At 33.8% G+C, this 15,738-nt stretch overlaps 3 protein-coding genes across 13 annotated transcripts in view; all 3 read left to right on the forward strand.

Annotated features, from left to right (window-relative positions):
* The window catches only part of LOC120633595 (tight junction protein ZO-1-like), a 151,714-nt gene that overhangs the window by 85,530 nt on the left and 50,446 nt on the right, over positions 1-15,738 (forward strand). The gene's annotated exons all lie outside the window — the stretch shown is intronic.
* On the forward strand, positions 8,971-10,913 carry LOC120633597 (PIN2/TERF1-interacting telomerase inhibitor 1). Its single transcript, XM_039903822.1, has 2 exons — positions 8,971-9,385; positions 9,977-10,913. The coding sequence occupies exons 1-2, from the start codon at positions 9,106-9,108 to the stop codon at positions 10,888-10,890; spliced, it is 1,194 nt and encodes a 397-aa protein (XP_039759756.1). The 5' UTR covers positions 8,971-9,105; the 3' UTR covers positions 10,891-10,913.
* Positions 11,224-14,027, forward strand: LOC120633598. Its single transcript, XM_039903823.1, has one exon. It carries the CDS (start codon positions 11,818-11,820, stop codon positions 12,643-12,645), a length of 828 nt encoding a protein of 275 aa, XP_039759757.1. The 5' UTR covers positions 11,224-11,817; the 3' UTR covers positions 12,646-14,027.

Consider the following 15,738-nt stretch of genomic DNA (forward strand, 5'->3'; position numbering starts at 1 on the left):
GATTCGATTATAAAACTTGTGTGAGTTGTGTGTCATACAAATTATGATTATACTATTCAAATATCAAATGGGCCATCAAATCTACCTATATCGAATATAATTAACATAAAGCTTAATTTGCTACAATCCGAGACAGTCACACTAAATTAAATTACAGTTTTTTTTTATATTATATACTTATTATACTGCTTTTTGTAGTAATATAAAAATAAGTAGTTCTATAAAAATATACTGTAAAAAAATACCAGAATCCAAAATAATATTGCTAGCTCTTTGTAAATTAGCTATTCATTTTATTTTGCGGATAACGCCAGCTTCTATCCAGTCTAGTAGCCAATGATAAGGTTAAAATCCCATAGATTTTCAACATTGTAGGTATATGCCAATAGCAATGCTCCAAAATCACCTGTCCGTATAACAACAGTAATGTATAGAATACAGACAAAGCTGTAACATAACAACAAAGAGCCGTAAAATCGAATGGATCATCATGTAGAGAAAAAGATTCATTTTTTGTGCGGAGAACGCTCAAATTCAAGCAGGCACATGCCAGATGACGTCATGGTTCCAGGCTAAACCAGTTTCGCGCCAATTCGCAGCTGTCGACGGCAAAGCGGTTCGGTCGCCAATAATTTACCCTTTTTACTTTGTTTTCCTCTGCCCCGGCCTCGGGCGCTCAGCCTCCGAGATACACCGTTAACTTCTCTAATTACGGACTTGTGTTTTTTCTCATAACATTTACGAGACCTCGAACCACCTTAAAACATACTGGAGATGTGTATTATTATTAAGTCGGTTTACTGCAGCGTTGAAGGTAATAAGAGTAGATGTGGCCACAGAGTATAATCGGGTGGTCTTCAGAACTACAAGAATATGCTCCGCTTATTGCACTGAAGTGGCAGTGACTTGTTGCGCTTTATCGGTAAATCTGGTCGCAGTCTGTGGTGCTAGTACTTTGACTGTGTCATGGATCGCATTGACTACCTGTAGCAGAAGGTTTATGCATGTGCACAAGTGCACAACGCATTAGGCGATACAAAGAGCGTTATTAACGATACTAGCAAAATCGTATCGGAAATTGTACAGGAACTAGGAACGATCTAGTTTTGAGTGTCAGAAGAGGAAACTCCGACTTCTGATTACTTACAGTCGGGTGGATAGTCGACGAAGGGTAGTATGTAGAGAAGCGAGAGATAGAGTTGCAGAGTGCAATCTCAATTAGTTTGCACTTTTTATTCCGGAAGATAGCTACATCATACATGTATGATCTGAATGTACTATTTAAAAAAACTGAACTTTAATCTTTTTATTACTTTGTTTGAAAGTCGGTTTCTTATGAAGTTTTTTTTTAAATCATTTGACTGCAATAGACAGTTTAGGGTGCCAGGTAGGTTTTTATAGTGTCGTGGTGCAAAATTGCAGACCTGTCCGAGTGAGTCATCTTTCTTCCCACGTTATTTTTTTTTTCCGATTCGCTCATTGATTTGAATAAATTGCTATTGGTAAACGAGCCTTTAAAGCTACAACTGTTTTATTCCACCTTGATTGCGCAGAAATATTGGCTTGGTAATTTTTTATAACTGAATTGAAAATTCATAGTTTTCTAAGCGACGAACTTTTCATAACTGAAGGTAGATTTAATCTCCTGCTTTCAATACAATGATTAGGCACAGTAAACTTTAGCTTAGATAGTTATTCAAAAAAAGAGGCTTGTAAGAAACTAATTAGTCAGACAGGCGGCAAATATAAGGCTTCAGAGAGTAGAGGATTGTCGACTTTTAAATCGAAAGATCTAAAATGTGTACCTACCATTAAATACGAAATCTATTAAAATATTACCGTGGCTAAATCGGTAATAACTCACGGTCTAAACAGGTGAACCTAGATTTGATTGGTAAAAATAATTCTGAATTCTTAGAAAATCTATCCCTGATGGGATGACGCGGTGTGTCAAGGGATGAAAGTATTATGTGCTTTGTTTCTATTATTTTTAACAAGATAATAATGCAATAGAAAATACCAGTTTCAACTGTTTTGGTAATTTTATCAGGGGTTAGTTGCGTTTATTTGATTAAAACCTAAATTTATTTTAAAAATATTCAGCACAAAGATATCCACTGGAGATGGAAGTAGGCTATCTTATTTCTGGAGATCAGCTAGTAAACTATATAAAACCATTGACATCCTATTCCTGGAAGAGTGTACAAGTAGGCGACAAGTCTGATTTAGAATTCGGTATAAATTGCTAATATAGGTCGCTCGCGTTACCTACACTTCCTTGCTGGATACATATCGCAAAAATAGCGTTCGTCGCACACTTGCTATTTCATTCAATGTAGACATACCTACTTACAATTGGCTGCCCGCATACAGTCAATATCATCAACCATATAAATATTGACAATATATTTTACCAATACTTAAATTCTTCATTATAGGCATATACATGATTTTATCAATACTTTAATCGTTTACGCAGCGCCCGCACCGAAATAAAACCTCGATTTTAAAACATTCTTCATTGGTTCTATGCTCCTATTGATCTTAGCGTGATATAAAATGATATATAGCCTTCCGGGATAAACGAGCTATCCAACACTGAAATAATTTTACTAATCGGACCAGTAGTTCCTGAGATCATTGCATTCAAGTAAACAAACAAACTCTTCAACTTATTATATTTGTGCATAGTAATTTTTCTTTGAATACCTACCATATGAAATCAACGCTGACTAAAATTATGCATTGGAAGGTGAGCTTTATGGAATTCGACATAAAGTACGTTAAAATCTTTCTGTTCCAGTGGTATAAAAAGAATAGTGTCCAAGCGTAGTACACATTAAGCAGTACCTACTTTATTGTACATGACTTAAAGCTCATATCTAAAAAAAATATTTTTTTGTTAAGTTGGTGTTGAGCCGATATAATGCGCGAAGGCCATAAAATAAATTTAACTTGTTAACAGAAATCCCCGATGTGTCATTGAGTAGTTTATTTTAAATAGCGTCTATATACATATATGTAATATGGGACAAACACTCATGCTACAAGAAATCTTGTAGCTAAATCAGGTTTCTTTGGATGAAAGTTACAAGTATGACAAGTTGTATGTCAGTCACATACAACTTGTACAGCATAAATCGCACATTGACTATGTAAATACGTAGGTTGACGCTTGTTATATGTGCCTGTGATATACCTATAGGTACTTTTCATATTTCTCATGCTCGTAAATACAACAAGTAACCGAATTACTAAATACTGTTGAAATACATATCATAAGGAATCACTCTGTGAAAATATTAAATCGAACGAAGCAAATTGATTTTTTCATACAAACGAATTCAAAATATTCTGTTTACTTATGACAACCTTATTAAAGATAAAAGACTGGCACGCGCATAGTACCTACGCTACGCGACGCGTACCTAATAAAGTGACAGTAGTCACATGATTTAAATTATGCATGTTATATTAGGGCTGTATCTGATTTCTATCAGTACAAACTATGACAGTGGTTTACTCAAAAAACTGTTAGAGTCTCGGTTGCACAGATGCGTCTCAGAGATAATATAAATTCAAATTCAAAATTTCTTTATTCATGTAGGCCTATCACAGGCACTTATGAAGCGTTCATACACATGTATATGTTTACATAATTGTAAAGGGATGTCACATCATCTCACAGTAAATGTATATTAAGCTATGAAGCTAGAGCAATTCACACCCAAGCTTTTTTATCGTTTAAGCATTCCTTAATATTATAATAGGAGCAATACATGCTATACCTCCAAAGCCTGTGATGTATTATTTCGGTTTTCATTTACACGTTGTATATGTGGTAGGATACTAGGGAATACACATTTATTGTAATCCACAAAACACAACACACAGCGTATACAATTTGACCGCCTTATCACTATATAGTGATCTCTGCTAGGCAGCCCCAATTGTTAAATGATAAAATCCTACGATATTTAGTGGATAAATAAACTGAATCTAATCAAAATAATATAGATTATTTCCAAATCAACAAATATCCGCCTTGAAATAATGAAAGTAGCTCGTCTGCCACAGCTTTCTTGCTTATTTTTTATAACCACTTAAAAGTCTTTTGTTTAGTTATATTCTGGCCATACCGACAAAATAAAATCGAAATGAGAATTGGGTTTAACATTACTGACCGCATTATTACTAATCATATGTGCCTAGTGTGAGATTTGCAACGTTTTCTAACTCTCACATCGCCATCTAGCCCCAAAGTAAGCGTAGCTTGTGTTATGGGTACTAAGTTGAATATTTTTATGAATAATATACATAAATACTTAGAATATACATATAAACACCCAGAAACTGAAAAATATTCATGCCCATCACACAAACATTTTCCAGTAGTGGGAATGGAACCCACGGGTTTTGGCTCAGAAAGCAGCGTTGCAGGGAACCTGCTTTCTGAACTGCGCCAATCGGCCGTCAAATTTTTTGATTGCATGAACAGTGACTACGTTTTGTATGGAACCCAAAGAGCGCCATCTAGTAAAAATAGTATTACACCAGGTAACTTTGTGAGTTAAATATAATCGCTCACGCAGACTACGGGCCGTGCGAACACCTCCACGGAATAGCCCCAGCGCTGGACAGACCTATAACAGGGCGTCCACTACCTCGAGAGCTCCTCCAATCACCCCCGCCAGCGCGACAACGCGGAGGCACAAATGGTGAAATCGATGACTCAAGGCCCATCGGAATTAACAACATCCCCGCGCGCGCCCACGACGACTACGCTGACAGTGACGCCGACATTTCACGGACAAGACAAACCAACAGGCCCAAAGCCAATGATGGCGGGCCCTAGCCCCTAGACAGGAGCTAAAACATCAATTACCAGGGCAGCATAGCTGCCCTGCGAATAAGACCCGGGTAAGGAGGCGTTGCCTCGAGGCCCGTACCCCCGACCGGCCTATTGGCCGCTTGGAGATGACCCACACGCACGCACGCAAATATAATAGTAATGCTGATTTCGAGCTTGCCCGGGAGAGTACCTACTCTCAAAATGCTAATTTCTGCCACTAATCAGCATTGCTGTGATCCGCTCTGGAGGGGGCCTAGTTATGTAAGTACAGGCACATGAGTCTTAACACCTTCGCCTCAGGTTTATGGACACCGGGCGGCACTTTATTTCCAGGAAGTATTCCTTGCGTGCCCTTTAGACAGCCGATTGGCGCAGTGGGCAGCGACCCTGCTATCTGAGTCCAAGGCCGTGGGTTCGATTCCCACAACTGGAAAATGTTTGTGTGATGAACATGAATGTTTTTCAGTGTCTGGGTGTTTATATGTATATTATAAGTATTTATGTAAGTATGTTATTCATAAAAATATTCATCAGTTACCTTAGTACCCATAACACGAGCTACGCTTACTTTGGGGCTAGATGGCGACGTGTGTATTGTCGTAATATATTTATTTATTCTCTGTCTATAGGTTTGGTTTTTTACTTACCATCAGTTGGGCTATCGGCTTTGTCCGTCAAATATAAGTAGGCATAAAAAATACCTACTCCGTCTAATTATTTATGCTATATTAAAGTGCCTTATTAAAAGCCTTATTAAATAAGTAACGCCTAATCTAAGGATATTTATGGCAAACATAGTTGACCACTAGTTAACACCTAAGAGTTGGTGAAACGGTTTTTCAATAGACATCGCCTAAATCATGCCTAGGTTTAGTGAAAACGGGCATAAGCTGCCTATTATTAAGTTAGTGCTTAACTTTATTTTCTCTAAAGGTATTTCACAAAACTCTTACCGGGTAGGAACGAGCGTTTTCTCGGGAACTCGGTGGCGGCTTTCTTACACGACCGGTCCACTCTCATGTATGGTTAATGGAAACTGTAACGCCTTATACGGTTCTAACGACATGTAATTCATTGAAGTGCTTCATTAATACTCAAAATAAAATAAATAAATATACTGCGATAATATACACATCGCCCTAAGCTCCAAAGTAAGCGTAGCTTGTTTTATGGGTACTAAGACGACTAAGTATATTTATGAATAACACCCAGCGTACCCAGCGCGCTTTGCCGGGCTTGATTTTGCTTTATTTTATTTAAACAATAACCTTACATCATTAGATTTTTAATTTAAGTCTCATAATATATTAAATCATTTATTTATCTCCGTATTCATTCTCTTCTATTCTCTTCTCTAGCGGGTGAAGATCATTATCTACACCGATGTACACCCAACAATAGAATATCATCATAGTATAAAAGCTGTATTTGACAGTTTGACAGTTCAAAAATAGGAGTGCTCCGATCGTCACCAAACTTTACAGGATTACTCGCCAGGTCAATCCGGAGATTCCTTGAAAGTTTCAGTGAAATCGGTCAAGCCGTTTCGGAGCCTATACGGAACATACCCACACACTTTCTCTTTTATAGATATACATAAATATTAAAAAGTACAGATAAACGCCCATACGCCTAAAAACATTCATGTTCATCACACAAACATTGGACACCTTGGACTCAGAAAGAACCCTGCTTTCTGAGTCGAAGGCCGGTACCGCTGCCCACTGTGCCAAACAGCCCTCAAATTACGTATATATATATATATACCTACGTGTACGTCGTTGTTTTCGGCTTAATTTGTGAGGTAACTTATCTTAAAGTTTCTGTAATTTACATTAAAACAATTTTTAATAAAGAATTTAAGTCCGCTCTGCTCTTAAAATATAATCCTTAGTCGTTAAAATAATACATGATTTACTGACTAAAAAATAAAAAAAAAACAACATTACAATTGAGTGAAGTGTAATTCATTTTTGCTTAACGTGTAATAGGCTAGTCACTGAGTTCAAAAACGAATAAAGAAATAAAGTTTTTGAATCTGTTGACCAGACAAGACATAAAATAAATATTTTTTATCACGAGTGCAATGCATATTACTAATGTAGGCCATTTTGGAATTATAGGCCTGTTCCTTTGCGCAAGAATACACCAACAGAACCTAATGCAATTTTCTATATCAAGCTTCAATCGTTATAATTTTTCTTTACTAGGCTATCTGAATGGGAACGTTTCTTAGCAATAATTCTAGGTTTTCATATGCAGTTCATGTACAAATTAGAAAAGAAAGAATTGGTAGTAGATATAAAGTTATCAAATGTATTGCATTTCGTTTTGTAACCACCTACATTTCCTGCCAAAGTAACATTAACACGTCGATAGAAATACTATATAACTGGCTAGTGGAAAGCTATACACGAAGTCTTTGCATAATGGGCGCTGCACAGAAAATCAAATCGCACTTTTACTTTTCGGGAACCGGTCAGCCAACCTTCGCAAGTTGGTCATTGGAACCCGAGAAATCTTTACTAAAACACCATGGTACATAATTTTTAACGAAGTCTTGATTCTTCATGAATCTCATTCATTACATTTAGGATCATCGCAATTGTTGCTAAAGTTGAATTTATTGTTCTTTCCATCAAATTGTATTTCACAGTGTGTTATTTGTATTAAAATAAAAGTGGGGTTTAAATTCATTCCAATCGGACATTTAAAGTGGAAGTTAAAAAAAAATTGTGATCACTTCTTAATTATTTAAGGACTACACCTAAACAAAACATAATTGAAAAGGTTCTTTTTAAAAACTACAATTTCTTTTACAAGAATACAAAACTTAAAAATATGCTTTAAACAAACGCTGTCGAAGTCGCGGGCAACAGCTAGCTATTATAGCTATTTTATATTATGACGATCTCGATAAAAATAGTAAAACATGCATTCACAAAGAGTACTATTTATTTTTTATTTAAACTCAATGGCGGCTGATTGGCGCCGTGGGCAGTAACCATGCTTCCCGAGTTGGGGCTAGATACCGATGTGTCTATTGTCCGATGTATATTTATTTGTTTTTATATTATATTTAAAACATACTTTTCAATAAAAAAGAAATGAAAACATTGTTTGAATACTTACAATGATGCCATAATAAGAAGCCAATTTAAAGAAATAGACATTACTTCTTTATCTTTAGTATCCTCATTCGATTTAGGTACCTTATTGTTTTCTAATCAGCTGTCTCTATTCCACTATTGGCCGAATAACCTAATTCTAGCGAGTTAGCATCCAATTAGTGACTATCGCAATGAGATGATCACAAGTTTTACGGTCGACACAAAGCTTTGCAATGATGCCATAAATGTAAAGTTATTAAAACATCTTCCTTGTTTTAATACTTTTTGTGGGCGTAACCAGTTGCGCTCATTTGACATTTTTTATCAACCAGACATTATTAGTATCGTATAACATTAGGTATTACTAGAATAATTTTATTAGACTAATATAATCCTTACTAATATTATTAACTAGATGTGCCCTGCGGCTTCGCTAGCACAAATTACAGGGCGCAGCGTATCAATCAGACGTAAATATTTTTTCCAATCGTACTCTATACAAATCTATGATGATAATAAGTATAGATATAAAAAAAGCAATGCACCTTCTTTCAACATGTTCAAAAAACATTACTGAGTGGTGGGCTACTATTTTATATCTGTTATTGCTATGATGGAGATATTGCTGTTATTTGATTTTCATACAAACTTTAAAATAGGTTTTGAAGTTTGTATGAAAATCAAACTTAACATGGTCGAAGGCCAGAGCAAACACTAGATAGTATAAAGTTCAATTTCCATAATAAAAAATATTTTATTAAGTAAAGAAAACGCGCTGTGAATTTTAGAACAATTTTAAAATAGTTCTGTTCATGTAAACAGAAAAATAAATATACGAACAAAACGCACTTTCCAAAACAACCAATGAATATTTCCTAGGAAAGTCCATCTACGAATGACATAGAAAGTTACTACAAATTGACCAATAAGTGCGTTGTTTGTTTCGTTACTCCTATGTGCACGAACTTCTGACTGGCTACTCGAGTTGTTATTCGACCTCGCTGGTGAGTCGAGCGGGTGTTTTATCTGTGAGCCGCGCGCCGTCCATTTTGAAAGAATTCGATTTTGACGTTTATTCCAACTTGTCAACATGAACACGTTGTAGCGATTACCCCTAATTATTAAGTTTGTTACTAATATAAAATGTCTATGTTGGCTGAGCCTCGTCGAAAACAAAAGGTGATAAATTTACGTGCTAAAAACAATGCCTGGAGCAATGACAGTACCAAGTTTGGACAAAGAATGTTGGAGAAAATGGGATGGAGTTCTGGCAAGGGATTGGGTGCGAAAGAAAATGGTATTGTTGAGCATGTAGTGGCTAGATACAAAAACGATGAAAAAGGATTGGGTTTTGAGGACAGGAACGACCAGTGGACGAAGAATGAGGATGATTTTAACACGTTGCTTGCGAATCTTTCCAACGGTAAGTTTAACCTATATAGGTATTGCACGCATTGTTATTCTTTATTATAATTACTATTATTATATTTAGGCATAAAATATTGTCCTAAATAAAATACGTAATTAAAAAATTACTCTTAATTTCAACAGAAATTCAACTGTAACAAGGTTTACAGCAAATGAATTTACTATGAAGTTTCATAATGAATCCAAGTGTATATTGTGTGTGATTTACATACATCTCATCATCGATATAAATCTTGCAATAATCTGTTTGATGTTATTTGAACTCCTTCGCAAAGAGGCGTATTGCAATGCAAGAGCTCTCCCTAGATCACTGCATCAAGGTCCGCCTTGTGCACAAGTATTGTTATCATCTACTTTGATACATGGTTATAGAGGTCTTGGAGACCCAGTTATGTGTAAACAGTTAGTAATTTTTTGTTGTTTTAACAACTATCCTGGGTTTTGGTGAGCATGTGGTCTTAAGTGCAAGGTCTAGGTTTGCTACCCAATACTTGACATAGATACATTATATTTATGCCTGATGATAGATTACACAATAGATTTTACATTAAAATACATCTATATACATTTTTGATTTATATTTCAGCTGAAAATGTTACTGAAACTTTACACAGTGGCATTTCATTGGAAAAGAAGTCTAAGAAAAGCAAGGCCCGCATTCACTATCACAAGTTCACAAGAGGCAAAGACTTGTCACGTTACAGTGAAAAGGACCTAGCCAATATATTTGGTAAGAAAAGTTTCAAAGAACCAGCAGTTGAAGATCTTAAAGAAGATATTATTAAAACTACAGAGCAGATATTCACAGAGAAAGGAAATATGGAAGATTATTTTAAATCAAAGTTAGCTGCTATTAAATCTAAATCTCTCAATACTAATACAGAGACCAATGATGAGTCGGATTATGTTTTTAAAGGCTTTTCAAATGCCACTGAGAAGCAACCAGAAAATGAGAAAAATGGATTTGGGTTCCAAACATTTTCTTTTTACAGTTCACTGAAAAATGATGATAGCCCAAATATTGAGATGGTTTGCCCAGATTTAGAAACTAAAACTAAAAAGAAGAAAAAATCTAAACGGAAGGAAATATCAACTGGAGTTGGAGAAGAATCAGATGTAGTTATACCAGAAAGCTCACAAGAAGTGCATGTAATAAATATAGAAATGGCTAAAGTAAAAAAATCTAAAAAGAAAAATCATCAAAAATGTATTGATGTTATTCAATCATTGGATAAGATGAAAGAATGTGATTCTTTAGAATGCACAGAAATAACTCCACAAGAGATCATAACAGACCCAGAAGCAAGTAAAATAAAAAAATTAAAGAAAAAAAAGCATCAAGAATGTGATAAAGCTGAATTTCAACCATGTGTAGAAAAAAGAAAAATAAAGAAAGAAAACTTAAGTAAGAATCATGCTGAAACTATTCAGGAGAATATTATATCTATAGAAAATAGTATTCCTTGCAAGAAAAAGAAAAAAAAACATCAAGATTTATGATAGTAAATTAATTGAAATTCTTATTTGTATTTTTATTCCTTAAAAAAAGAGGGCAAGTTGTTTACAAGCAAGTTTTTATACAACAGAATTTGCAACATTATCTACAAATAAAACCTTTTGGTTTTGCACTTTATATTGTGCAAAACCAAAAGTGCAAAACCAAAAGGTTTTATTTGTAGATAATGTTTCAAATTCTGTTGTATAAAAACTTGTACATAACCCTTTTAATTTGGTGTTTGATATTTTAACTTTTGCTAATAAGTAAAAATCATAACCATACTGTACAGTATGGTTTAAACTTAAAATTTACCACAAGGTTAAAATAAGCAAAGCTTTATAATATAGGTTTACTATTTTGGTACGGAATCCTAAAAGTGGAGTTAAACTACATATTCTCCCTAACAAGGTTTGTGTTCTCACAATAGCGATCGAACGTATTTGACTGCGTCATTATTCTATGTGGTACGTGTATCCGAACGTTTGCGACTGCGTAGTCGAATGACGGCCGGCGGCCATGTTGTGCACAGAATTAGATCCGTGCTGTCGTCAATATCGCGTGCTCGATATTTTACTGAAATGTTATAATGAGCAATTTTATTAATATTATTTCATTTTCTTTTACGGTAAATTAATTGATTGTGTTACAAGGTTGAAATTATTCAAATTTACTGCATTTAAAACGTGACTTTAGAAGTGATAAACGGTATGAGTTAGTACCTACATAGTTTTGTCGATAATACCGATATATCTGCTCTACACTATTTTGACACGTTTCTGTGACATCAGAAACGTCACTGTCACGAGCCATATTTTAAGAAAACACACATGTGGAATTTGGTTTTGAAACTGATATTTATTCAAATCGATATAAGTGTCCTAGAACTGTGAAAATTGAGTTATGGTTGCAGTTACAACGAACTCTTTGTAATGGTTATACATAACGAACTTACTTCGTGCCCTGGAGAGGCTACTAAATTGAAAGTAGCCATGGAATCCAAAAAATATCTCGTGGTGAAAAACCATGTGAGGGAGATTGTTGATGCTCAGTGTACTACAACCACTAATAACAGCCAAGAACAGAGCAACATGGTATCTAAGGAGTCTTCACACAAAGGGAAAAAACGAAGGAAATTAGAAAGACAGCCTTCCTCAGCTGACGACGACTGTGTGGACAGTATTAATATAAATCGAAATGAAATTTCTAGTAGAGATTTAGAAGAATTAAAAAGTGTATACAAAAAATGTAAGTCGGTTTTGATGAAAATAGAATCCAAATATGGGCATTTGTTTGATCTGGAGGAAGATAACTTTATTCCTCACAAAAGAAAACACGAAAATGACATTCAAAATGAATGTAACTGTGCTTCAAATAGTAAAGTCGTATTTAGTGATGATGGACAAGTATTTGAAGCTCTGGCCAATTCGGAAAAGCACCATATATGCCCCAGTAGATTACAGAACCATAATAGATACCAGCCTAAACAAACTTTAAACATTGAGACTGAAAGTTACTCTGATGTGCCTCTACCTGATACCATACAAGAGTTAGAGAAGATGTTGAAAGATGAATTACCTGCCAGATTGAGAAGTACCATTATAGAAAAAATTAAGTTTACAAAGCATGCAAACTTAAATATGATTAGATATTACAAACATAGCCTGATGGAGAAGTTAAAAGAGAACCCAGATGAAATTATAGATTTCAAAGGCACTAACTTTTCATCTCTTCCTGGATATCCTAGTAAACCTGCATGACCTAAACTGTGTTTGTAGTGAACAGACTACAGTAACATTGTGATTCAGTCCATTTTCATATTTATATAAAATATAGGATCAGTATTGTTGCTTAGTTATCATGCCTGTGCAAGTCCTATTGGTATGATTCTTAGGAGATACTATAAATAAACAACTCTCTTATCAATTAAAAAAAAAAAAAAAAAGGATGATATAACTGTCTGTTAATAATAAAGATTTCTCACACCAATATTGATGGGATTAAAACCTATTTAATTTTGGCGTATTTTTTAGTGTACTGAAAGTTTAAGTTATTTCACTTATGCTGAAGCTGTTAGCTGAGCAATGATATGCGAGTGTCCCAAGTTTCAAAAAGTAGTTGATGCAATATCTCAATGTTATAGTTCTTTAAAGAAGTGATTTTAAATTGTTTTCAATATCAGACTCATACATACCTAGTAGTAAATAATATCTTCTTCTTAACCCTATTCCACATTATGTGGGGTTGGCAGAACTTCTACAAACCTAAAGACATACTTGTTTGGTTTTGACCTCCAACCAAACCCTCTTTAAGAATAAATCATAATAGTAGTAAGTAATATTATAAAATCAATAACTATTCATCAATGCAAGAATTATATGATCATAAGCGTTGATTTATATTGTCTGATGGGTTACTTAGGCTACTGGCAACCCTACTGATGAAGACATGCCACCAAGCAATTTAGTGTTCGCTTTAATCACTTAAAAAGAAATAAAGAGTAACCAGGCTATAAATCAACTATCTTGGACTGCATCATCAGGTGTGATTGGAATGAAAACTTTTATTGAAATAAAAAAACATTTTATAAAGATAAAGGAACACTTCTAAATCTAGCTTTTTACTACTAATGAATCTAAAATAAGTGTGTAAGATAGATGAATTATAAATAAAAAAATATCAATTAATTTTCAAGATCAGGTGATTGGTTTCAACTAGTTTCCTTAAAGACTTGATTCTTTTATCCCTTATTTTAAGGCTAGCATAGATTCTAGACACCTAGCAGACTTTAAAGCCAATATATCATCATCCTCAAACCTTTTCTGTTCATAAGCAGTGGTTCTGAAAACTTGTATCCCTTTTTAATGGACTTGTCCTTGTCAAAAGGAAAATTAACTTTAGACTCCTAGTCTTACAAAAGAACTGAGTTCTAAAATAGATTAAATGCTCTTACTTTTAAAACTTAATTTGTATGTATGGGTGGTCTATTTAACATATATAAAATACATAATAATGACTATGGATATGGAAACATAATAATTAATATTATCATAAAAAAACAAAACCTATTTTGATATTCTCTGAGAGACTCGAACCTGAACTTGGTACAACAATGTCGCAAAAAAGATTACAAGCTTTTTAATGTGTCAGGAAATTCTTGATAAAGTTATAGGCTTATTAAAATGACTAAAATTTAGAAGCTCTATTCAAACATCTGACTAGATTTTATTTTGGCCTAAAAGCAGAGTCTTTTGGAACACTAGCCATAACCCATCAGGGGAGTAATGTTGGCTTAGTTCTGTGTAATCTAAGCCAACCTAGTGTAGCTGCTTAGCTGCTGAAATAACTTAAAAAGCAACAAATATCGCAACATGCAATGTAGAAGAAATTCGAAATTCATTTATGTTTATAGATTGCCATCAATTTAACTTAATGGTAAAAAGAGGTTATTGTTGATGCATAATGTAAAAATATATGTATAATGTAAAAACTAGAAGAAATACAAAATGTATACAAAATAACATGCACATGCAAAAGGTAGTACTTTTTTTGTTTACAATCTTTGTCTAAGCTTGCTTTACTTTAAGTAATTTTTTTACTACTTATTTTAAGAATTTAACAACTATTTTATATCTTTGTTAATATTTTCTTAATAAATTCATAATCTTGATTGAGAAATAGTCTCAAGCCTTTTTTTTATTTATTCCAACCATGATATTATGTTATGTTTAGGTATGTTACTCCTTTACATGGGCTGTTGTTGATTTTATATTAATTATAAAATGTCATTTGGATGTTTTATGGGAATATAACCTATGAATACTTCATGGTATTTAGGTAGAGTAGTTTGTATTGCTAACTCATCAACTCACCAGCTATATTTCGTTGTTAGTTTTTGAGAAATAGAAAAAAAAAACTTTTTCCAGGATAAAAATGTTGGTACTTGGTCTTCTATCTAATCTACCTGTAAATATCTGGTTTCACAATATCAATTTCCCTGCAACATCCATCCTTAGTTTATACTGCTGCAAAATTTCTTAACACTTTCTTTTATTCTTCACTTTTCTAGGTACATTATATTACTCTGGCCTATTTTCCTTGGCATGGAAAAAAATATTAATGTCCAACGGTTTTTCTCGTAATAACAATGAAACCATACATAAATCAATATTCAAAAACAAATATTGTGAGTATACAAACATCCCTATCGAATTAATCAAGTATTTATTCACAGTTCGTAATATGCTTATTGAAGTTTGAAGCAAAAACCTATTTATTCAACGTTCGACTAGTAGAATGGTGTGTCGCATCATAATTTGGGCTATCGAAACAATTGCCACGGGATTTTTTACCTTATTTAATAAAACCTTAGGACTGAATAGCCGCGTTTTACAAATGACTAAATAGTATCGCGGGTATAGAATGTCTATTGTATGTAAAGTAACTAGGGTTGCTACTTATTTTGGAAAAATACATCATTTAAAGCGAGAATTGTTTAACAGGTAAGTAGGTATCGAATAAATGTTTTTCTAGAATATAAAACAACTAGTTGTCTTACTCTGGTAGTGTATTATTATTTCTCAAGTTGGTTAACATTTCAAAAAGTTCAACTGAATATCTAAATTTAAAAAATTAATTAATTAAACAACATATTACCTAATTGAAAAATAAAAAAAGTACAACCAATTGACATAAGAACGATTTATATTTTACTTACTCATAATTAGGTATTTAAAACAATCCTCTCATATTGATAATTATTCAAATACATTCTTTCTCGATATACACATTATCTTTGGTACGTCCTGTATTTGGCATCTCGTGAAATATTAAGTTTGTAATAAAATCTGGTG

The sequence above is a fragment of the Pararge aegeria genome, chromosome 22 (assembly GCF_905163445.1).
Source record: "Pararge aegeria chromosome 22, ilParAegt1.1, whole genome shotgun sequence".
NCBI classification, from domain to species: Eukaryota; Metazoa; Arthropoda; class Insecta; order Lepidoptera; family Nymphalidae; genus Pararge; species Pararge aegeria.

Bases quoted from the DNA above. Each gene is read 5' to 3' on its own strand.
- LOC120633597 (XM_039903822.1), top strand. From the start codon at position 9,106: ATGTCTATGTTGGCTGAGCCTCGTCGAAAACAAAAGGTGATAAATTTA. The intron at 9,386-9,976 runs GTAAGTTTAACC...TTTATATTTCAG, and splicing joins GCTTGCGAATCTTTCCAACG to CTGAAAATGTTACTGAAACT.
- LOC120633598 (XM_039903823.1), top strand. From the start codon at position 11,818: ATGGTTATACATAACGAACTTACTTCGTGCCCTGGAGAGGCTACTAAA.